The sequence below is a fragment of the Biomphalaria glabrata genome, chromosome 18 (genome assembly GCF_947242115.1).
Source record: "Biomphalaria glabrata chromosome 18, xgBioGlab47.1, whole genome shotgun sequence".
Taxonomy (NCBI): domain Eukaryota; kingdom Metazoa; phylum Mollusca; class Gastropoda; family Planorbidae; genus Biomphalaria; species Biomphalaria glabrata.
The window spans coordinates 6,720,374-6,745,180 of record NC_074728.1 but is presented as its reverse complement, the minus strand read 5'-3'; the positions used below and the strand labels follow the sequence as shown (position 1 = coordinate 6,745,180).

At 36.8% G+C, this 24,807-nt stretch overlaps 1 protein-coding gene across 6 annotated transcripts in view; it reads left to right on the top strand.

The window, feature by feature from the left end:
- The window catches only part of LOC106067685 (atrial natriuretic peptide receptor 1-like), a 486,432-nt gene that overhangs the window by 425,964 nt on the left and 35,661 nt on the right, over positions 1–24,807 (top strand). For all 6 annotated transcript variants that reach the window (XM_056016970.1, XM_056016969.1, XM_056016968.1 and 3 more), the window contains 4 exons: positions 2,035–2,146; positions 20,356–20,551; positions 21,482–21,617; positions 23,573–23,664. In XM_056016970.1, the coding sequence (XP_055872945.1) occupies positions 2,035–2,146; positions 20,356–20,551; positions 21,482–21,617; positions 23,573–23,664 (536 nt within the window). The remainder of the gene's footprint in view (positions 1–2,034; positions 2,147–20,355; positions 20,552–21,481; positions 21,618–23,572; positions 23,665–24,807) is intronic.

Below are 24,807 nucleotides of genomic sequence, written 5' to 3'. Positions count from 1 at the left end.
TTTGAAGCATGTAAGAGAAACGAACTGAATCAATCGTTTTAATACCTGGCAGATTCCATGTTGTTTATGGATATCAAAACCATAAACAATGGTAAAACTGTGGGTACATAAAATCAAGCAGCAATAAGAACGGACATGGAACACGACCTGCCAATTAGAACCTGGTCGTGAAGGCTGTGACATCATCCAACGATATATGGCCTCATGGGCTAATTAGCCAATCAGAAGACATGTGGGTATGGCTGGGATATTTTAAAAACTGGACTCTGCTTTTGGCGCGAAAAAAAAAACAAACAACCAGATACGCTAAGCACTACACATTTGCCATAAAATTAGTTGCAATTAATTCGATTCGGCAATTAATGTCAATCCCAATCAACTCACTCTCTTTCCAATAAAAAAAAGTCCAGCTTAGAAGAAAAAAAAAATAGGTAGTACTACCATTAAAAAAAGGGAATCTTTTCTTTTATAGCTGGAGATAAAAAACCAGGCCTGACACCACAAAAAGTCATGGAAAGATATGTCTTTTATTTCTACAAGTCGGAATAGAGTTACCCCACGTAACTTTCGCGGTGACAGAGAGCGAGGCTCAGAAAAAAAGAGGGGTGGGGGATTTTCTCTTTACATTCTGTATATTTGACTACATTTATGTGTGTATTTTTTACACTCGTCAATATCTGGTGTCAGTAAATGACACGTGGACTACTGGTGTCATTAAAATAGTTGCATGTTTTTTCTGTAGCTTTGTTTTGATTTTTGCCCCTTCGTATTGCCCCTTCGTTTCCTAACCATGGCCACAGCTTCACAGATATTTCGTGGAGTCAACAGGTCTTTCAATGTAGTCGAAATTCCTGCATCAGGTAACTGTTTATTTCTATCAGTCGCATATTACCGGGAAAATGTCCTCGACGAAACGGCTGCTCTTCGCAAGATGGCTGTAAGCTTTGTTTGCAAACATTGGGATAACTATGGCGCCGCCCTGTCCGTTGTTCTTACTTACGGAAGCTATTCACTTCTGAGAACGTCCGCAAAACCCTCCTCGAGTTAACAATCTGGGTCACTGTCTCTCCATATCCCTGCTATTTAGCGGTCCTTTGGATTATGGTCATGAAGAAGCAGAGTATGCTACGCCGCGGATCAACTAATAATTATATATTTTAAGATATCTTGTCTATCAACATCGACCGAAAACTGTCTTAGTTAAGGTCAGAAAGTGGCCTCACGTTTTGACTAAATTTTTGTGATAACTATTAATATAAAAGATACACTTATAGTTAAATGTAGGCCTACTGGGGATTTTCACTATAAACTAACCAATGTCAAGGACGCTAAATTAAAACTTCAATGAACCACACAATATATAACTATACAATTTTCTCCGCTCAGAAGTACCTCACTTGGAAAGTGGTTGGCACGTCGGCCCGAGGAGACGTAATCCACGAGTACGTATTCAGGTCGTCCCCCACCTTTTTTTTTTTTGGCTTTGTTTTGTAAATGCTTTTAAAAACCAATTATCCAGATACCCAGTTTTACGCCCTCCCCCCCCCCCCCCCCGCAATTTTCCAAAGATTTAGATAAGTGATAGGATCATAGCGTATGGAGAAAGCTAACGGCATGAAATATAGAGCTAAACAAAAACAATTGTTACAAATATTTCTAATCGCACAGATTTATTCTGTCTGGCCCTGATGTTAATGCAATGACATGACTGATCTAAACTTATCGATACAATTACACTTACTATAAGCCTTTTTTTTTAAAGTTATTTTTTTATCTTGTTTCTCATTATCTATTTTTATATATTCCATTTTCTTTCTCCTTTTCTATATATTACAATCTCTCTATCTCTTCATTTTTTCTTTCTTTCCCCTCTCTCTCTCTCTCTTTTATCTATTAATCCATTTTTCATTTTCGTCACCTAGTAATGAGGTTGTCCGTACCGTTATGTTGTCATTAAAATGATAGAGTAGACCGCACTGACCACAAGTAACAATGTTATTTACCTCCCCTATTTTTCTCTCCCATCTGTTGCAGTTATCGTCCTTTGTGCCAGCCCCGACAGTGTCCGTGATATCATGATCAAGGCCCATGACCTCAATTTCGACAACGGAGAATACGTGTTCTTCAATATTGATCTCTTCAGTAGGTGAGTCAGGAACATGTGTTCTTATTGGTTAATATTGATCACGTGGTGTCTCATGTCATTGTAATAGTTTTTTTTCTTTCCGGACCCTCTTATACAGCGTTTCTCAAACTGTAGGGGTCGTCTCAGTGGCGTGCAACGTGAAGAACATTCCTAGTGCCTCGAATGGATAAAGTCTTTCAACTTTTTCAGACCCCCAATAGCTCCATAAGAAAAGTAAATGCTAACCTGAATTTGTTTGGCATGGGAGGGGCGTCTCTAGTAAACATTGAGTGAGATTTGTTGGTAGTGTATCTCTTTAGAGCCACACATCTTTCGTACTAGAGTGACTTTTGATTTTTTTTTAAATAAGAGATTATTATTAAACCTCAGTGACCCAGGTGGTTTGATCTGCCCATTTGTGTACCGGCCCACAAGTGACTTATTGAAGTTTACGGTTTGCGGGATGTTGACAGGGGTGAATGCCTCTATTCTACCCAAAACATTCGTCCGATTTCGCAACTCATAATAGGTGTATGTTTAGTCGTAGCAGTAATATAAGTCAAAGCAATAATAGAAAAACATAGCCCATTACGTAAAATACAAAAATATAAGATATCTCAATCTTTTTCTATTTCAATTTTTATTTCAATGTCGTTTTGTCAAATTCCTTTGCAAAAAAAAAAAGCAAATTATAACTCAATTTTTTCTCTCCATATTATCTCCCTTTAAAAAACACACACATGCACACACACACACACACACACACGCACGCACGCACGCACGCACACACACACACACACACACACACACACACACACACACAAACACTTAATACTTCCTTCAACTTTAAATCTCAGTTGAATACTAAATCTATTTATTACAATTATCACTCATGCACAGGCGCGGACTTGCTAAATGGGCACTCGGGCAAGTGCCCGATGGGTCGGTACCCTAATGGGCTAGTAGGCATGGATGCCACTGTGTCATTGTAATACTAATTTAATATAGCACGTTTTCAGATCTAATGTAGTCGCCTACATCCGTAAAAAGTGCAAACTAGTACGCTTCATCCTTTTAAGGCCTTCACACTTAGTGATTAAAAAGCAACATAATGGCCTATATTTCTTGTAAAGACATAGAGTACACTGCATACATGTGTGTACAGTTATCAATACATTATCAAACTTAGAATGTTTATGAGGACAGGCAGGCCTATAATTAGATGGCGCATTATACAATATGCAATTTATGGGCCAGAGTGTATAGAAATGCCCGGGCCGATTTTTTACACCTAGTCTGACCTAACTCGTGCTTGCAAAAATAATGATACATCAAATAAACTTATGGTATATAGAAATAATGTATTGCGGTGATGCTCAAAATACGGCCCGCGGGCCAGATCCGGCCCGTGACGAGGTTCCATCCGGCCCGCCAAAACGTCGGTTTAAAGTGTAGAAAATCTCCCCACCCAAATATAAAGGTTGAAAAATGTATCTTTTCCTACGTTACGGTCCTCACTTTTCCTCTGATAAATTGGTACCACGAGCTTTAACATTTGTGCCTTTATGAAAAGGAAATTAAGAATCTACCACAACCATTGAACGAATCTTTTTTGTGGAACATGGTAAAAAGCCAACAAACGTTTTTTTATAAAGAAAGTCTGGCTGTTTCAATACAGAACATACAGCAAAAGCATCAAAAAACAATTATGACGTGGAGGATCCATGGGAATAAAACGAGACAAGAACATGACTTAATGGCCAGGATAACGACTAAGTCACTCACAATTTAAGTAGGGAACTAAATCCATTTCCAGACACGTAGAACACAATAGATGAAGGTTAAACTTCAAATATACCAAATTATGAATGTAATTACTAGATCCACGGGTTTTTAATGAAATAGTTTCAGGTCAATTTCAAGTTGTTGTTTTGTTTAAAACTTTTCTGGTCATGTGGCCCGCGACACGAGTGTCGGAAATTAAAATAGGCCCGCAGGTTGAATTAGGTTGGGCATCATGTATTGCTATATATACCTCTTTCGTGATCGAAGATGAGCACATTTCTCATTTCGTATGGACTCGAAGATGACTGTAAAGTCCAATCCTCGGTTTAAAAAGCCGGCCTCATACGTGGCATGGCTGGGTTTGGTCAGCTGCAGATAGGCCTGTCTTGCAATATAGTACAGACGAAACTTTAAAGGAACTTACATGTATATAATAAAAAAAAATATAATGCGAAAATTTAGGGTTAACAAAATAATAATACAAATCAAATATAATAATCTTGTCTTGGACGTATGTCCCAGGGCCAAAAAGGTTGGGCACCATTGGTCAAGACATGTTGCCAACTTTTATTTCTCTGAAGAAAGAGTTTAAGACAATCAATGTCAATCAGGGCTGTGCAAATTCCTGTGAATAAAATAGGCAGACGAGCCGGAAGATGTACGATCGATTGGAAAGATAGGGATCTTTTTTTTCTTCAAGTGTAAGTTGAAATTTTCGTCAGTCTACACAATATTTGCGAACGTGAATGCGTGTCAACTGTCTTGATAGTGACCTATTTCTAGCTTACCGCTTTCAGACTTTTTCGATCTATGAGGGCAGATGATGATAAGGTCATCCGTCTTTATGGCTAACGGTTAACGAGGGTGTCATGTGGCCAGAACGTAGATCAACAAACTTTATTAAAAAACGTAATTCAGGTAATCATTAGAGTTGAATGCGTAGTGCTAAAAGTCCCGGATCAAATCCCATTGTTCACCGCGGATTTGAACTCAAAACCTCTCAATTCGAAATCCGATGTTTGTACGGTCGTGTTGTCTTTTGAGACAGAAGAAGCCATGTTTCACTTGGTCACATTGTCTTTGGAGACAGTAGGAGCCATGCACCACTCGGTCACATTGTCTTTTGAGACAGTAGAAGCCATGCACCACTCGGTCACATTGTCTTTTGAGACAGAAGGAGCCATGCACCACTGGGTCACATTGTCTTTTGAGACAGAAGGAGCCATGCACCACTGGGTCACATTGTCTTTTGAGACAGTAGGAGCCATGCACTACTCGGTCTCATTGTCTTTTGAGACAGTAGGAGCCATGCACTACTCGGTCACATTATCTTTTGAGACAGTAGGAGCCATGCACTACTCGGTCACATTGTCTTTTGAGACAGTAGGAGCCATGCACTACTCGGTCTCATTGTCTTTGGAGACAGTAGGAGCCATGCACCACTCGGTCACATTGTCTTTTGAGACAGAAGGAGCCATGCACCACTGGGTCACATTGTCTTTTGAGACAGTAGGAGCCATGCACTACTCGGTCTCATTGTCTTTGGAGACAGTAGGAGCCATGCACTACTCGGTCACATTATCTTTTGAGACAGTAGGAGCCATGCACTACTCGGTCACATTATCTTTTGAGACAGTAGGAGCCATGCACTACTCGGTCTCATTGTCTTTGGAGACAGTAGGAGCCATGCACTACTCGGTCACATTATCTTTTGAGACAGTAGGAGCCATGCACTACTCGGTCACATTATCTTTTGAGACAGTAGGAGCCATGCACTACTCGGTCACATTATCTTTTGAGACAGTAGGAGCTATGCACTACTCGGTCACATTATCTTTTGAGATAGTAGGAGCCATGCACCACTCGGTCAAATTGTCTTTTGAGATAGTAGGAGCCATGCACTACTCGGTCACATTATCTTTTGAGACAGTAGGAGCCATGCACTACTCGGTCACATAATCTTTTGAGACAGTAGGAGCCATGCACTACTCGGTCACATTGTCTTTTGAGACAGTAGGAGCCATGCACTACTCGGTCACATTATCTTTTGAGATAGTAGGAGCCATGCACCACTCGGTCAAATTGTCTTTTGAGATAGTAGGAGCCATGCACTACTCGGTCAAATTGTCTTTTGAGACAGTAGGAGCCATGCACCACTCGGTCAAATTGTCTTTTGAGATAGTAGGAGCCATGCACTACTCGGTCACATTATCTTTTGAGACAGTAGGAGCCATGCACCACTCGGTCAAATTGTCTTTTGAGATAGTAGGAGCCATGCACTACTCGGTCACATTATCTTTTGAGATAGTAGGAGCCATACACTACTCGGTCACATTATCTTTTGAGATAGTAGGAGCCATATACTATTCGGCCACGAGGCCCACCACGACCTATTACTACTTTTTAAAAAGGAAAAGGTATCATCTGTCTCGTGTGATGACAAGTTCATTAGTGAGGATGACAAATGGTCACGTGACACAGCCCGCCTGCCCCGTCCCCATGCATTATTTGAATACATGCCATTGCGCCATATTGTTCTCCTGTTGTTGGCCTCTCTGACTGTTCATAACTCATCAGATCGTTGCTATGATAAATATGTTTGTTGTTTCGCCACGCCATAAGACATTTATAAAGTACTGTGTAGCTCTAGGCCCTGGTGCAATCAGAAAGATGAGAATGATAATATTAATAATATTAATAATAATCTAGATTTTAATTGACATATGTCTAAATTACGTCAATATAGGTGTGTCAGTCAAGGCCCGGATTAAGGGCATGACAGTTAGGGCTATTACTCCAGGGCCTCCAAAAAAAAAAGGACCTTTACTAGAGAGATTTTAATAGTCTCCAAACTTTGAGGCTCAAGAAACTTTTATGTTGCTGTTTTTTTCGAACAATTTTCGTTTCGCATTTTTAATCCACCTTACTTTAAACGTTTTACAAGAAGTGTCCGCAGTCTCGAATTTACGGCAGCGGGTCAACCCAGGACCCTACCCTCAACATACTAAAAAAACAAAACAAAATATACTCCTTTTTAGAGTAAAAAATGCAATTAAATATTTTTTAATGTTGGAAAATATATTAAATTTACAATAACTATGTTTCTTTCACATGAAATATGGCATGCTTTTAGATATTAATGAGGTAGTTCCGAATCTCTGACCTACTTTATAAAAAGTCACGTGACTGTGGTCTTATACATGCTATAATGAAAATATCTTCCTATGATAAGATATAGATCTAGATTTAGTGCTATCCTAGATCTAGTAGACCTACTAAATAATCATAAAAATTAGTGAATTATTGTAACATACATTTTATTACTTAAAGATGTCTAGATCTAGACTATTTTCATGTTTAAATTACAATGAAATCAATGAGGTTATTAATGTAAACAACACACCCACGTGACTGAGAAGAGATCCGGTACTAACCCATTGTGTTATTAATTAGTGAATTTTTTAATAAAGCTTGTGGACAAAAGTAGGGACCACCACAAAATTTCTGCCCCGGGGCCTCCATATACTGAAATCCGGCTCTGGGTACGATGTTGTGCTTTGTCAGAATCAGCTTATCTATGTCGCCATAACCAAGTTACGAAAATAATCCATCAGCATCTAGCCTTCACACCTTCATTTAACTTTTCCACACAGTGTAACAAGGGCTAGATACTTGCATGGCGACGCCCATCCCTCTCCATGCTTCACCACAGCCGAGTACCTCAAATTAAGTGGTTTGCCTTGGTCCTGGACACCTGGCCGTTGTAGTCCATCTTGGGAATCTTCCGTCCTGACCGGTGGCCTTAGTCGAGAAGACCTTTCGCTTAGTGGTGCCATATCATCATTCAGAATGAGAGAGAGTAAAAAAAGAAGTCAGAGAGATAATTAGAGAGAGAGAGAGGGAGAAGAAGAAAACGACAGAGCGAGAGAATTTGAGAGAGAGAGCGAGAGTGAAAGAGAAAAAAAAAGACATAGAGAGATACAGAGAGAGAATATGATAAAAGATACGTTCAGAAAACACAAAGATCTTTCCCTTTAACAAATTTCGATCCTCACAGTTCCAGACAATGACTATTGCATAACTTAATATTAATGAATTAATTAATTAACAAGAGGAGGCGGACAACAAAACAACCTCCCCCCCCCTTTCCAATGATTTGTGACCAGCATAATAAAAACTTAAATCCACGTCCGACACGACGATGCAATGACGGAACATGTTCCCTTTAATACCAAGCTTATATGAACCCACTCTGTGTAGTCAAAAGTTTGTACACGTTATTTCTTCCACACCCATTCTCGGATCAAGTTCCATATTTGCGCAGTTGTTCATTGACATGGACAATACGTGACTCAATCAATAAAAAATATAACCAATTAGTCCATTAACTACTGGCAATTAATTATTATTTTTTGTTACCAACAAGGGAAATTAATCCTTCAGTGTTCACATATACACTAAGTTAGTCCCGCCCCTTTAAGTAATTTAACACGTTGATTCTCCCACACCCATTTCATTGAAACTTTAAACAATTATCTACTGTTCCTAAAAAACATCAATCAAATAAACAATTAAACAATTAGTCAATTAGTTTTTAGTAATTAATTATTTCGTTTGATACCGAATAAGGGAAATAGCATCTATATTATTTAAAAATCTAACATAACTTTTGTTTTTCACTTCAAATAACGAGTTCGGTAGTTACTGCAGACAAATTAGGAAAGTAAGCAAAAGTAGACTTATAAGCCAAATACTTTTTTCGAAATTTCATTTAAAATTCAGAATATTGATATTATATACAGTTCCGTATTAAGGCTTGAAAAGGTCCTAAACTATCTGAGATATGGATATCTTTGGGGCCCTGACGTTATATGTCAGTGCTATATATTTCTTAAAGGGCCCTGAGCTATAGCTTGTGCTAGCTATTGCTAAACTATTCCCTGCTCATTCAACAAAAGAAAGATAAGGTAGCTAAAATAAAAAAAAAAGCTCACTATACGACCAATGCATATACACTTCTGTAAGTTTGAAGCCACATTATCAAAAGAAAAGCTATAATCCATTAACCTTTGACCTTCTGTATTTGTTTATTTCACAAAATAAACTAATGCTGTTTCCCTTGACGCTGGCTCTGTAAACACTCGACTTGATTGTGATTGGCCGGGACAAATTCCGGAACTGACCTCTGTGACATCCAGCAATTTTTATTAGCAACTTTGTTTTTCTTTTGCGAACTTTTCGCTATAGTGTTAATGAAACAGATTTTTCTTTAAAAAAAAATTAATTTCGTGATTGGAGTCAGGGGAGATAATGTAGAGATTTTTTTTTATTAGAGTAACAGCCCTTGTTAATATGTGACAAGCATGATAAATGGAAACCACAAAATCATCCAGGGTTTTTACAGATAGGATGTACATTGGCTTCTGGTATAATTAAACCTTAACCAGATTAGCGTTGGATAGATTGGTGTTGTTTATCGGGAATTTTCATTCATGGCGGAACAAAACAAAAATAGTACGCTTTTTGGTGTATCCGGTGTGCAACATAAAGGAAGTTTCCATACGCTTTTTTATTGGAAAGGTTCAACAGAGATTTATGTTTACAACGTAAATTTGCCGAATAATTCTTTAAAATACTTTGAAATGTTACTTGTGTGTAGTTGGCAACTTTTGAGGTTTATTAAAGCGTCTTTGACATTGTTTTGTTTATCCTCGAAATCTCCGATTGCTGTAAATAGAAGAACTTTTAAAGAATAAAAAAAAATGACATATTTGAAATGTTTTTTATCTAAATCTGGAGACGTGTAATCAAGAAGCATCCATTAGTTATGTTCATAGATATAACCGCTTTGCAGTTTCCATTAATTTATTTCAGAGTGAACCATGAGAAACGATGTCTAGGTGGTAGAACACTTTATTTTCTTGCAGGAAAAAAATGGACCCGAATCCTCACTGAGATTGAGATATTGACTTCAAGTCCTAAATAAATTAGGAGGTTTTTTTTTATTCTTTCGACAGGCGACCAAATTAAAAGTAATGTCATTTGAAATAAAATATCTAGATCTATTTATAGAATAGTCCGTTAATAAAAGTATTTTTCGCGCAAATAGCCCGCGAGGTTTACAAAATGTATTTTACTCGTAAACATAATAAGGCTAGTCTTCGAGTCCGAAGATTAACGAGGAATGCAGTATCTCTCGTGGATACGCAGCCCCAGCTGTGACCTACTTATTTTGCTACATATCGTCTCAGAAACTATGGACATACTGTTTGGTCTTTATACACCCTATAGTTCGCTGTGTTGTGAAATAGTACGGGGTAATGAGAAATGGTACCAGGGCACTACGGGAGACCTAGGTCTCCCTGCCTTGTCACCAATTGGAGTTCATCTCAGGTATATTAGAAAGCTTTATAAACATCTCATTATAAGCCCCAAGAGCACGAATAGCACCGAAACTGCAAAGATTCTTTAAAATTCCAGTAATCAATTGTGACAAGTTTTCGACAAGTCACGCTTCGCACATGTGGGATAAATAATGGTGCGGGTTGTACGATTTTGTGTATACTTATATTGTACTTTATGCGGGTTATACGCGTATGCGGGTTATATTCGCGAAAACACGGTACTTATGTAACTACGTAACCTTTACAATGACGAAACGCATTTAAAGATGCTAGGATGTCTACAGAGACAACATTACACTTCATCCTATTTCTTCCCGACTTGTCATTATTAGAACTACTTTCTTTTTCTGTAAGTTTACAAATGCGACAGAGCGAGGATTGACAAGCTGAAAATTTGTGTGAACTCTTCCGTTTGGTTTGAAAATGTATCACTGCGCGAACAGCGGAAATAGCCTCTAATAAAATTTTACTTAACGTTCCATTAGCGCGAGAAATCCTGGCCAACTAGAGAGCAAAGGTTAATGATGCTGCCAGGACCGACCTGATTTTTGTTCTCAAAATAATGTCAAATATTGTACATAAGAACATACACATTAAATATTTTAGCCTTAATTGGAATGAATCATGATGTATAGTATTGTTTTAAAGAGTTGATATTGATATAATTAGACTTAGGAGTCAGGGCCGGATTTAAAAAATAAAGAACCCGATGCAGAATTTATGTGGAGGCTCACTACAATTTATCCATTTCTTAACAATCCTTTTGTCTATAAGTATAAGTATATGTCTACAATGTTGACATGAGAAAAGATAGAAAGGATTTAGACCTAGATCTAATTTTAAGAAATACACTTTGCGCAGATAGTTTTTTACTTTGACACATGAAAAGACAAAAGAAGATCCATTGATTTCATTATATAATAAAATTAACCTTCAATTTTGTGTTTCAAAAGCATTTTTTACATTAATTAGTTCCTTATATCTGTGATTACAGATTTCCTGACGAACATTCTTTCATTAGACAATTCCGTAATGAATCGCGTACTAAATATTGATTCGTTTAATTGTTTACTTTATAATCCCATCCCTAGATCTAAAACTCTAATTCAACTCTAAGATGATAAAACTTCTCTTCGCACAGATAGTTTTATACTTTAACACATAAACATATTAATTAAAGTCCATTCATTTCATATTTTGATCAAATAAACATTCAAATTTGGTTTTCTAAAGCTACATTCGCCGACGAAGGCTGTGAAGCCGAGTTGAGATAGGCCTAGATCTATATTCATTCATGAATCGCGTACTAAATATAATTTCGTTTAATTGTTCACTTTATAATCCCATTCATTTAACAAAGCTATCGCTCTTTTCGTTTTTAATAGATAAGAATGTATCGACTTCGGGTAAACCCATTTTCGCAAACCTAATTTTATTTTCGTAGCGAAAGAGAAATAACGTGAAAGGATCATTAGCTAAGTTTAACATACATATAAATCCAATCCACTAGATTATTCAAAAGCATTTTTTACATAAATTAGTTCCTGATATCTACAGATTTCCTGGCGAACATTCTTTCATTAGACATTACCAAATGGTTACACATTAACACAGCTCTCTTCTGAGGTCTGAGTCTATTCCTATGCCTAATTATTGTCCATTCATTTGATATTTTAATCAAATTAACATTCAAATTTGTTTTTCTAAAGCATTTTTAATACATTCGTTCGCTGTTCGCTAAAGCTGCGTAGCCGTGTTGAGATAGGCCTATATTCATTCATGAAAAAAAGTTCACGCATGCGCAGCACAGAACTCTAGATTAGTGTAGATTTAGATCTACGTCTACCTCAAGATCTACTTTATACTTTATACACATGAACATACAAAATTTAGTCTATTCATCTCAAATTTTAATCAAATATATGTAGGCCTACAAGCAAATGTTTTAATTTGAAAAAAAATGGATTTAATTAAGCCTATTAGCTATTTTGATTTGATAGCTTCATTCACACTATTTTTACATTGACACATTCGCTTTACTTATTACATTATTATTTCGTTTAATTGTTTACAAAACACTCTCAGTGACTATATCGACAGTAATGCGCAAATAAAGACCCGCGGGTCGCGGGTAACATATGTCTAGTGATTATATATTGAGAGAACGCTTCAAGTGGAAAATGTTGCCAACTGTAAGATTTATAAAGTATTGCCGGTAAAAATGCGAAAAAATATTTTGAAATAAAAAAAAAATGTTTCTGGCCAGTCAAAATTAGGATTTTTAAACATTTCTATTGCGGGTTCCCTCTCTTGTGGAGTCTCTGAGGCATTAGCCCCGCCTCACTTCCCTTAAATCCTGCCTCGTTTGGAGTTGTTCAATATTAAATCTCCAAAGATTTTAACTATACCGTCGAATGGCCAATATTTTATAAGATAAGACCTAATAAAATACTCATAAAGACACAAAGATAAAGGCACATTTCTTGTTCCACATGCTAAGACACATTTGTACAGATACGCCTTCTTCCCGAGTGCTTTTAGGGCATGGAATGGGTTGCCTGAGTCAGCCTAACCCAAACATGCATGACTAGACTGATTACTGGTAATTAACTATTTTTTTTATATCGAATAAGGGAAATTACTTCTACATTATTGAAAGATATAGCTGAAAATATGAAATTCTTCCACTTTGATAAGCTTTTTTTTTCTTTTCAAAGTATTTTTATAGCACGTAATCATCATCTTTTTTTTTTTTTGAAGTAACTTCTGTATTTTATAAGATAAGAAAGAGCCAGCCGCTTATTGGACGAAATTCTATATCTCGAATGATAATTTGACCAGACTATTAATACGACCAACGTGATTGCCTCCCCATGTGATCCGATTAACCGGACTCAACTGTGTTATATTCTAGTACAGTTACTTTTATTCACGAAGGAGTTGCCAGCTATCGCTGTTAATTGTGGTGTTTTCTTTGAAACTTCTAGTCATGCCATGCACGATTTCTGTGTTTAATCTGAGTCTTGAAGTGATATCAAATTATCGAGGCAGTCTGCATTCATGTGACCTCATCAAATTTCAAAACCGAAATATGGAAAAACAAAAAGTTTAATATATAACACAAGTTTTTCTCTAGAATTGGAGATTTTGAAAATAGGGGATTTTAGAAATTGGAGATTTTCACGATAAATCAAACAATGTCAAGGATGCTACATTGAAATTCAGTATTGCCAAGTCAATAAAATAAAATTAAGCTTCAGACGGAAGAGTTCTCCCTTTCAGACCATACATTCTATAGGGCAGATGATGTTAAGGTCATCTGTTTCTTTGGCCAACGGTTAATGAGCAGGGTGCCATGTGGCCAGCATAACGACCAACCGCCTTTACTTTCCCCAACTAAAATCAGGCACCCATCAGAGTTGGGTGGACTCAGGGGGCGCCCTAAAAATCCCGAAGCTCAAAATCCCAGTCTTCAGCGAGATTCGAACCCAGGACCTCCGGGTTCGAAAGCCAAGCGCTTAACCATTCAGCCACCTCCCTCCCAGACGTAAGAGCTTCGAAAATTTGATTGTGTGGTGCTAAAAAGTATCATAAAAATGTAGTAGAAAAAACATAAATTATCATCATGTCCTGAATGGTGTACACTCACATCTTCCACGATTACGTCCTCTTGTTTACCTTGCCACCTTAAGAACATCATCATCTTTATCACTTTCATCTCGCAATTCGGGACATTGTCCACCCCCCTTCCCCCTTTTTTTTTCTCTCGCCCGCCCCGTCATCGTCCCTTTTTTCTTACTCGTATCGTCAGTTGTTGTTTTTTTTTCTTCTGCTCAATGGAGCAAGCATACTCGAAGTAGACGGGCCAAAGGTTTAAAGCAATGCCGCGGCTGGCGGGGCAGTGGATAAAGATAGCCGATGACCACACGCCTCATTAGCCATCATCCCACTGCCACTGACCTGTCCTCGGCCGGGAGAAGGGAGATTATTTGTAATCAACCGCAAGGAAAAAAGAGGGCTGAGCCAGGCGAGCCATCCTGATTATGGCCCTTGAGTAATTCCTAATAATGCGATGAAGCTATAGCGTGTCATTACTTGGAGCGACTGGGGAGTGACGAGGAGGACTGCAGAAAGGAGCATTGAATGGAGAGAAACAAAGCTTGTTTTTTTTTTTTTTTAACAAAGCCTATATCAACTCACTCTGTCTGTCAGTCTGTCTGTCTAGTAAACATTTTGTACACGTTGTTTCTCCCACACCCAATCTCGGATCAAGCAGAAATTTTGCACAATTATTTCTTGTACCTGACAAAACATGAATAAATATTATTTTAAAAAGGAACCAATTAGTTAATCAACTATTGGTAATTAATTATTTTGTTTGCTATCGAACATGGGAAAGAAATCGTACTTGAAAGATGTGGTTTGTATAATTTGATTTAGCCCCCCTTGAGGTGGACGATAAAAAACGAAACTTTAACCTGTTATTACTAACCGGATACATACGACAACTAGCCATTTTCGCGATCGAAACCGCTCTGATTAAATTTATCAAAAACGTTTCCATAGGATTAAATCGTCAATAGTATCTTGCATAGGATTAAATCCCCAATAATATGTAGCACTCAAAAAAGAAAGAAAGAAATTAGCTGATCCCTCAGAAAAAAGATGACTCCTAATTGATTTCTCGTCGAAGCTGAAATATGGAAATCAAGTTAATTACCGCAGCAAATATCCCGAATGGAACAAGCCGCATCGTAAATAATGCAATAACAACGTACATGAGGCCGTATAAATAAGAGCTCATTATTTGCAAATATAAAGAAAGCGAAATATTCCAATTCAATTTCAAAAACTTTTTTTTATTCCAAAAGAGCTCAGAATAAAGGAGAGATGCAAACAAATAAAAAGCTTTTTTCAATCGAAGATCCTGTCCGTGCGTCCTAAAATTAACATAGACCTCGACAGAGTTGCTGCTCTTTCTTAGAGACCTCGCCAGAGTTGTTTTTCTTTCCTTGTCTATTCTTAACCCCCTTTTTTTTTTCTTTTCCTAGTTGTTATTGTCTTGGAATGACGCTAGGTCTGAAACCATAGGGTATGTAGAGACTCGGCCACGACTAGACTCGTTCTCAACACGAGTTTGGGAAGTAGATACAATAAGTAACAAAAAAACCTATGGCACGAATTTATTCAAAATAGTGATGAAAAAAAAATTCTATGTATGTTGCATAATTCATGCTACAGTGTGTGGCATTTTCAAATAGTAATTTTATGGACATTTGGGATGATGGTGTCTGAGAGAAGGTTTCGGATCCGTTCTCCAATCAAGGTCGGAAAACATAACTCAGCTCAAGTACGGGACTCAAACTCGAGCCCTCTAGATAGGCAGGAGAGATGTATATGTCACTCAGCCACTCTTCCTACTCCTCATCCAACGAAACTTTCATGACGATTAAAAAGTCGTCAATTTTTTTTCGTCCAAAATATCGACCTAAGATATAGCAAATGGGGAGAGGCTGTAAGGGGATATCGACCTAAGATATAGCAAATGGGGAGAGGCTGTAAGGGGATATCGACCTAAGATATAGCAAATGGGGAGAGGCTGTAAGGGGATTTCCTCTTCTTTGACATTGGAGCTCTAGGACCATGGAAACGAGTCCTAAAAGTTGAGTCTAAGACTCTTGAAACTCTAGGACCATGGAAACGAGTCCTAAAAGTTGAGTCTAAGACTCTTGAAACTCTAGGACCATGGAAACGAGTCCTAAAAGTTGAGTCTAAGACTCTTGAAACTCTAGGACCATGGAAACGAGTCCTAAAAGTTGAGTCTAAGACTCTTGAAACTCTAGGACCATGGAAACGAGTCCTAAAAGTTGAGTCTAAGACTCTTGAAACTCTAGGACCATGGAAACGAGTCCTAAAAGTTGAGTCTAAGACTCTTGAAACTCTAGGACCATGGAAACGAGTCCTAAAAGTTGAGTCTAAGACTCTTGAAACTCTACGCCTATAGAAGCTTGGCTCCCTCTGCGTGCCTGAACAAACCTCTGTCTGGGTCATAATAATTATTATTATATGTTTGGTTCCAAATATAACCTTGTTGTTACCTGTATTTACAACCCAGAAAAAAAAGCAAAATACAAAGAAAATTAATTAAAAACAAAAAAAAAAGCAAAATACAAAGAAAATTAATTAAAAACAAAAAACAAAGCAAAATTCAAAGAAAATTACTTTAAAAAAAAAGCTTATATAAAGTATATCAATTAGTTTGGATTAGTCATGTAATTAAATTCGTAATAAGCCTCAGACGACAATCCAAAAAGGGGACAATCTCAGCTTATACCACCACTTCAGTCAAGTACCATTTCTATCCCTTGTTTGAGATACCAAACGAAGTAATTTATTAACATTAGTCTATTAACTAACTGGTCATTACTTTTATTGATTCTTGTGTTGCCAGGTAAAATAAATAATTGTGCGAAATTTCAGCTTGATCCGAGATTATGTGTCGGAGAAATAACGTGTACAAACATTTGGCCAGATTAAGTTGATATAAGTTTTGTTTAACATGTTTCAAAATGAATTTCAGTAATATATCAGGTGTTTCATTTGCCACATATTTCTATCATAAAACGCTCCAGTTATGCACCATTCCCAACAGTGAAGAAAAGTCGAAAGAGAACACTTGACATGGGCGGCTTATAGCATGTTCAGAGCGCTATTGTCCAATCACATGTATGGAGCAGTGTGTGTGTGTGTGGGGGGGGTATCTGGGAGAAGGTTTTCCGTGCTGCCCGAATCGGGTGTCGAACGTCGAGCCCCTTTCATAGGTAAGCCAAACCAAGCCTAGTTCAAGTGTACTTGACCTCTCGACCATATCATTATCATAAAGTAAGTAAAGTTCCCCTTTCAGACCTTGTGGTCTATAGGGCAGATGATGTAAAGGTCATCTGTTTCTGTGGCCTACGGTTAACGAGGGTGTCATGTGGTCAGCACAACGACCAACCGCCTTTACTTTTCCCCAACTTATGTCAGGTACCCATTATAGCTGGGTAGACTCAGAGGCGCCCAAGGATCCCGAAATAAAAATCCTAGGATTCGAACCCGGGACCCCCGGTTCAGAAGCCAAGCGCTTTACCACTCAGCCACCGCGCCTATCATTATCATAGTCCATAGTATTTATAATTAGAGCTCTCATCCATCTTGGTCCCATTTTGTTGGGTTAGTTTCTAAAGTTGACATCATTACTAACAAAGAAACAAAAGTGTACGCATTTTGTTTTTAAAAGTCTCCAGAAGCTTTTTATTCTGGGAAGTTTGTACAACACCAAATTCAAATCAATTGATGAATCGTCACGTTTTGTCTACTAGATCTAGAAATACTTATTTTGTAGATCCGGTTTGCTGCTTCAGGCCGTATCGAAGCAACACATTCCAAGTGACACACATTTTTAATTCCCGCCAATATCAACGACTGAACTATATATATCGCGTCCTCATCTCTCGTCATTTTTCACCGGTATAATCCTTGTCGACGTGACGTCGATGAGTGAAAAATGTGGGTTAAGGTCAATGCGAAGGTCACACGAGATTTAATATTAAGCCATTTCAGTTTTCGAGTTTTAGAAAAAAAAATCATTGGGGAATCGTGATAAGAGAGAAAATAGTGTGTGTGTGTGGGTGTGTGCGTGTGTGTGCGTGTGTGTGGAGAGGAGAGGTCGTGTTTCATATTGACGTAAGCCGCAGTGGTGCCCAATCTTTTACAGACTGGGGACCATATTAACCTCAATACGATTGTCAAGAGCTGCATCAATAAAAAATATTTGCTGAGTCCAATGGCATTGAGACTTACATATGCTAGAATGAATTCGTTAATGTGCTCCTTCTTCCCTTCTACCATTGTACCATGCAACAGGTTGCCTTAATCAGCCAGAAAAAGTCTCTAGTTGTATAACTAGATTTACACATGTATTTTCGTAGGATTTTCGTAGGACGTAACTATCTTCTCTTTTGAAGGAACGTCTGTAATTTATAAGATAAGAATAATCTCAATATCAGGAGGTCTGCCTGGTCGTGCGCTATGCGCTCTGGAAAGTCGTTCGGTCGTCTCGATGGTCTTGGGTTGATACCCTGCCCGCTGCCACCCCCCGACATCCTGCAGTTTGGACTATACAGTATATTATCTTCAGCTTTGAAGGAACATCCGAAACATGTAAAACACGTTTACAAACCAGTTTGATGTTTTATGATGTTTTAGAGAGACCTTTTCGGAAATCACAAAAGGCGTCTTTTGCATATTTCTTTAACTATTCTTTACAAAGTTTATAATAACTCCGTCTGAGAAAAGTGTGTACACATTATTTCTCCCACACACATTCTCGGATCAAAATGAAACTTTGCAAAATTTGTCTTTGACCAATTTGATAATCAATCACTGGTAATTAATTATTTTGTTTGATACCGACAAGAGAAACTAATACTTCAGTGTTCACATATGTGGCTAAATTTGTTGGGTTTAGTCCACATACATAATTGTTAACGCTATTTCTTCCTCACACATTCTCGGATCAAGTTGATACTTTAAACAATTATTTTATTGTACCTAGCAAATTATGAATCAATAAATTAAAATACTCAATTAGCTAATTACTTATTGGTTATTACTTATTTTGTTTTATATTGAATAAGGGAAATTACTTGTACATCATTGGTAGATGTAGATTTAAGGACGGAGTTCTTTTCCTTTAGATAAGCTTTGTTGTTCTTTTTAAAAAGGATTTTTATATTTTGTTAGTTTCGAATATTTGGCCTACTTGCCACTACATGTTTTTATTTTACACAACAACTGGTCAAGAATTCAACTTGAAGCTTCGCTGGACATCTAAAACGTACATTTTTTTTTCTGACCTACTTTGTTAACCAATTTACTGGACTGAACGTGCAGTCGAGCGTGACACTGAGAGACTAAATTCGTTTTTAATTCTACTTAAGCTACTCTAGTTGTAAGTGCATCGTTGCTTGTGGAATGGGGTTAGAGTGGTTTATTCTGTAGATCACACAAAATAAGAGATCTTAACACCAAGTGTATGATCAATGTTTAATAAATCATTACATTCTGAAACATTTTATTTTGAGATCTTTGGCAGGAGGCTGCTAGTTTAGTGCTCCATCAAAGGATCTTTGGGGAATTATTGTCTGGGTTTAATTACAATCCTTAAAGTCGTGTTAGGTTTAAATCAAAGCGAAACATAATTTAAATATAGAAAAAAAAAACGAAGAATTCTATATAAACAATATTCCAACAAAAGTTAGTTGTAAACTTTTAAGTGTAAATAAATGTTCTTCTTGTTGAAACTTTACACAAATATTTATTTATAATAACCGATAAGTCAATTAATTAGTGGTAAATAATTATTTTGTTTTGATATCAGAAAGGGAAATTTATATTTCAGTATTAAGAAATATAGTTAAATATGTGGGATTTTGTCCCCTTAGATAATTGTACACGTTATTGTGTTTAACACAAAACATGACCCAATTTAAAAAAGATGAATCAACATGTCAAATATTTACCGATAATTAATTATTTTATTTCATATCAAAAAAGGAAATACATTCTACATTATTATGACATATAATTGTAAATTTGGAATTCTTCACCATTGGATAAACTTTATTTTTTTTTAGTTTTATTTTTTAGAGTATTTTTTATATATTGCTTTTTTTATAACTTCGGACACTTATTAAGAGAGACGCCCTCAAGCCTTTGAATTTTTCAATAAATTGGTGAAATGCCAACTTGCCCTAACCATGTTAATGCACTTCTACTATCTATTGTTTGAGCTAATGTTCCTTTTAATCAAAGGTCTTTAAAAGTTTCAGATAGTCTCAAAGATGAGCTCGCCACTACGTGATTAGTGAAAATGTCCCAGCTCATCACCACATAATTTAGCGCATGGGCCTCTTCTTTTTAAACTGATCGATACACTATTACCCTAGAAACGTTGATATCAATTTAACTCTTTATTTTTGTTGCCTGTCTCCTCCATAGCGACAACGCCACTGCCAAGCCATGGTACAGGCCCAACGACACGGAAGAGAACAACAGAAAGGCGCGTAAAGCCTACGAGAGTCTGATGACCGTGACCCTGAGGAAACCAACCAGCGAGAACTACAAGAACTTCTCCGAGGAGGTGAAGAGGAGGGCCGCCAAGATGTACCCAAACTTTACTTATGGTGAACAAGAGGTCAGTCAGTCAGTCCGTCCGTCCGTCCGTAAGTCAATCAGTTAGTCCGCTATAATGTTTAAAAACAAGAAGGTATTTAATTGTCAGAAGGCGTATTACGTCTATGAAAGCCAGCATAATTATGTATTCATTGTAGATCACAGATTTGAGTCTTATAATAGCAAGCTAAATTTATAAATTATAACAAGATATATACTTACACATTACTTGCATTCGAGGAGACACTTGTTTGCCTCTTAGTAAAATGATATTTGCTTGAAAAAAGTGCCCAAGTATGCGGATGATACACATACGCTGACTAGTAATATGAATTTACTGGGTTTGTTAATATTTTTCTATGTTTGTGCAGCGATGTGAGAAATTGAAAAAAAGGTCACACTAACTTTCGTTCTACGACTGTAAAACCTACTAGATCTACGTGTATTATAAAAACAACTACATGTATTATTAAACCCACTATATGTACATGTATAATAAAACTACTACATATATTATAAAACCTACTACAAATATTATAAAACCTACTACATTTAACTACATGTATTATAAAACCTACTACATGAATTATAATAAAATCTACATGTATTATAAAACCAAATACATGTATTATAAAACCAAATAAATGTATAATAAAACCAAATATATGTATTATACACCAAATACATGTACTATAAAACGAAAAACATGCATAATAAAACCAAATACATGTATTATAAAACCAGCTATATTTGTTACAAAAACTAGTGAATGAACTATAAAGACTACTATATGCAATACGGTATTTCTGACTTTTCCTTAACCTTATCATGCAAGTCTTATTACAATGAACCACTCAGCAAAGTTGTCACCCCATTCCTTGCTAACTGTGACTAGTTTGGGTGACGCCTTGCTGTTATTCATGTTGCCTTATTTGTCTTCATGTATTTACAGGTGAACAGTTTCGTTGGCGCTTTCCACGACGCTGTTATCTTGTACGCGCTCGCTCTGAACGAGACTATTGAGGCTGGTGGCAACGTGAGTGATGGTCTGAATATAACGCGCAGAATGTGGAACAGGACGTTTGAGGGTTCGTTACTATACAATATTTAGTATTTATATTTAGTAGTTTTGGCAAAGTTTACTCTAGAAGAAAACATTTTTAAGAAAGAAAACAGCTGGTGGAGGTTAAGCTAGCTTTTCAGCAAAAGGATTAAGTGTCCAGAGAAAGAGATTCAATCAATCATCCTAAGTATAAAATACAAAATAAGTTTTAGCATTAAGATAAATTCCCAAATTGCCTTTTAGAAAAACATTAGGCGCAATTGTCAAGCCTTTCTTCTGGAGCATGTTACCCAAGCCTTAACTCTATCTCTTCGTAATTATTTTCCGCGCTCAGAAAGAAATATTTATTTTTTCCCATTTGTATTTCCCTAGCCTGTTAGGGCTAAACTTCAATGACGCTTTTCTTTTAATCAGACAATGTTATAATTGGTAGAGTTTATGAACTCAAAACAGGGTAAAATCAACGATGGTATCGTCGATCAGGAGAGAAAGAGTTGATAATTCTTATATAAATAGAGATCTAGATTTTGGTGCAGGACGGACAATGGCCCAGTCGATTCCTATTTCATGCCGAACTTTGATTCCACTGTCCAGCGTGCTCTTTATAACGGGATTTAGCTGTATTTCTCTCTTCGTGAGTTCAAGGCTAGTCACGTTCTCTTGACCTGCACAAAGCTCAATCGCTGGACATTTATCCGTAGTTTTTTAATTAAAAGGGAAGATGTTTAGCCAATCAAGCCCTTACTCTCATGAAGTATGATGATTATAAAGATTATGACTTATGACGCACTACCTGACACTGAGAGAGTGATGATCTTAACGCATATACTGTTACTATAGTAACCGAACAGACTTCAGATTTCACTATTAGGCTAATGAAGTAGTCACGTTAGATTCATCCCAGTGGAAGTTTCTAGATCTTTTTTTTCTTTTTTTTTTTTGAATGTAGAAAATTGAATTATTCATTATTTGTCCCTTTCAGTGCAGTTAACGTTTTTTATAAAATTTAAAACTCTATGAACTTTATGAACTCAAATCTAAATATAAATGTCTATGTCTATGTTGCTGTCGATGATGTCAATAATATAAGCACGAAGTTTATCAGTAAATCGTTGACTGCGCTCGAGCTCTTATTGTAAAGGTGCCCAAGAAAATTAAAGGACACTATTTAAACATCTTTTTGTTATTCATAGATAGAAGAGCTTAAGTTGGAAGCGTGGTCGAGAGGATAAGTACGCTTGAACTTGGCTTTGCTTGGCTACCTTCGAATGGGGCTCGAGGTTCGACACCAGACTTAAGCAGAGATGTGTTTACTGAGCTGCTTAAATGCAGCACGGAAAACCTTCTCCCAGATATCCCCTCCCACAAATGAGATTGGACCATAGCGCTCTAAGCATTCTATTAGCGTGAGAATATCGCTATATTAAAGCTATAATATAATAATGATAATAATAATTAACGAGATCAATACACCTTAAAACCCAAATCACATACAAACAGTCGTGAACGATCCGATATTCACGAGTATTAACCTAAGATGTCCTTACTTTAATTGTTAATTAGTAATGACTCGATTAAGTAAATGAGCAATATTAATTCACTTGCTATTCCCGGGAATATTTTTTATATCACATTAAGTCTTCCAAAACCACAAAACCTATTTATTTTTATATTGGTTTACATCCCTTTGTTATAAAGGATGCCTCAATATTTTGTGTTTTTTTTTTCCTACTGTATGTATGTGTCTTTAAAGACCCATGATATATCAGTTTAGTGACTTTGTTTTATTCAATGTCTATGGTAACATCTTGCAATGAAATGTTTTGTTTTTATTAAATGTGTCTCCGTTAACATATTGCAAATGAAATGCCGTTTTGTTTTATTCAATCTCTATGGTAGCATCTGCAAATGAAATGTCGTTTTTTCCCCAATCTCTATGGTAACATCTTGCAAATGAAATGTCGTCTCACCTTGTTGCAGGTATCACAGGTAATGTGAGTATCGATGAGAATGGAGACAGGAACGCTGACTACTCACTACTAGACTTGAACCCAGAGACTGGCACGTTTGAGGTGATCAAAGATGTTGTCTTTTGCAAACTAATTGACCGACAAAATATTTTTTAGCTGGTGCTTAACATTATGAACGAGGTTGGCAAGTGGTAAAGGCTTGGAGTTCAAACCTTTGGAGTTTCTAGTTCAAATCTCTTTTTTTTTAAATGTCCTAATTTCCTTCCCTTTGTTCTGGGCTTTGAAGAGGCGCAATGGCTGAGTGGTTAAGCGCTTGGCTTTCAAACCTGTGGTCCTGGGGTCGAATCTCGGTGAAGACTGGGATTTAGAATTTCAGAAATGTTCAAGCTTGACGATCATTAGGTTGTCTATAGTCCTCTGTTGTAGACACATGTACGTACATATGTGTCCTACATGCCAAACAATAACAATTTCCTTCAAATTTGGATTCTTCCAAAAGGATCTGTGTTATGATACATAGCATTGATTTTAATTGGCTTATCAAAACTCTTTGGCTAATATAGAACATATAATTTGCCTTTATCTTATATCTGCTTAATTTGGATTTAAAATGGTTTTAATATTCGGGAATAAACACTTATTAGTATATAACACGGTGGTCCTCATGATCCTCATAGATGTTTTGTATCTTAGAACAGTGTTTCTCAAACTTTCAACATATGCATACCCTTTCAATAATTTTCGTTCCCCTCGAATCCCCCCCCCGGTCCCCTCCCCCCGAAAATATTATCGAAAATATTAAAGAAAGATTTGTTCATAAAAAGAAAAAAAATGAATGTTAAATTATAAATAGCATTTTTTGCATCAATGAGATAGAGAAGCATAGTTAATGCCCAACCCCTTCAAACTCTTCCCGTACCCCTGGGGGTACGCGTACCCAACTTTGGGGAAACACTGCCTTAGTGTCATTGTAGATACCCCGTGGAAGGAAACTGAAATAGAACAAACAAATATTGAGTTTTACAAAAAGCTAGAACCTTATATTTTTTTGTTGGTAAAATGGAGAATGAAAATGGTGCTCTAGGCAGAAAAAAAAATATTTTCATTTTGTTATCATTACTTTTTTTTTTTTTTTGGGGGGGGGGGGGGGGGAAGGGGCTTAAGGTAAGTTTTTTTAAACAAATATTTTTTCTTATCTAGTAATAAATATCTTATTTATTTTCTTTTTTAGTCGATGCAATACAA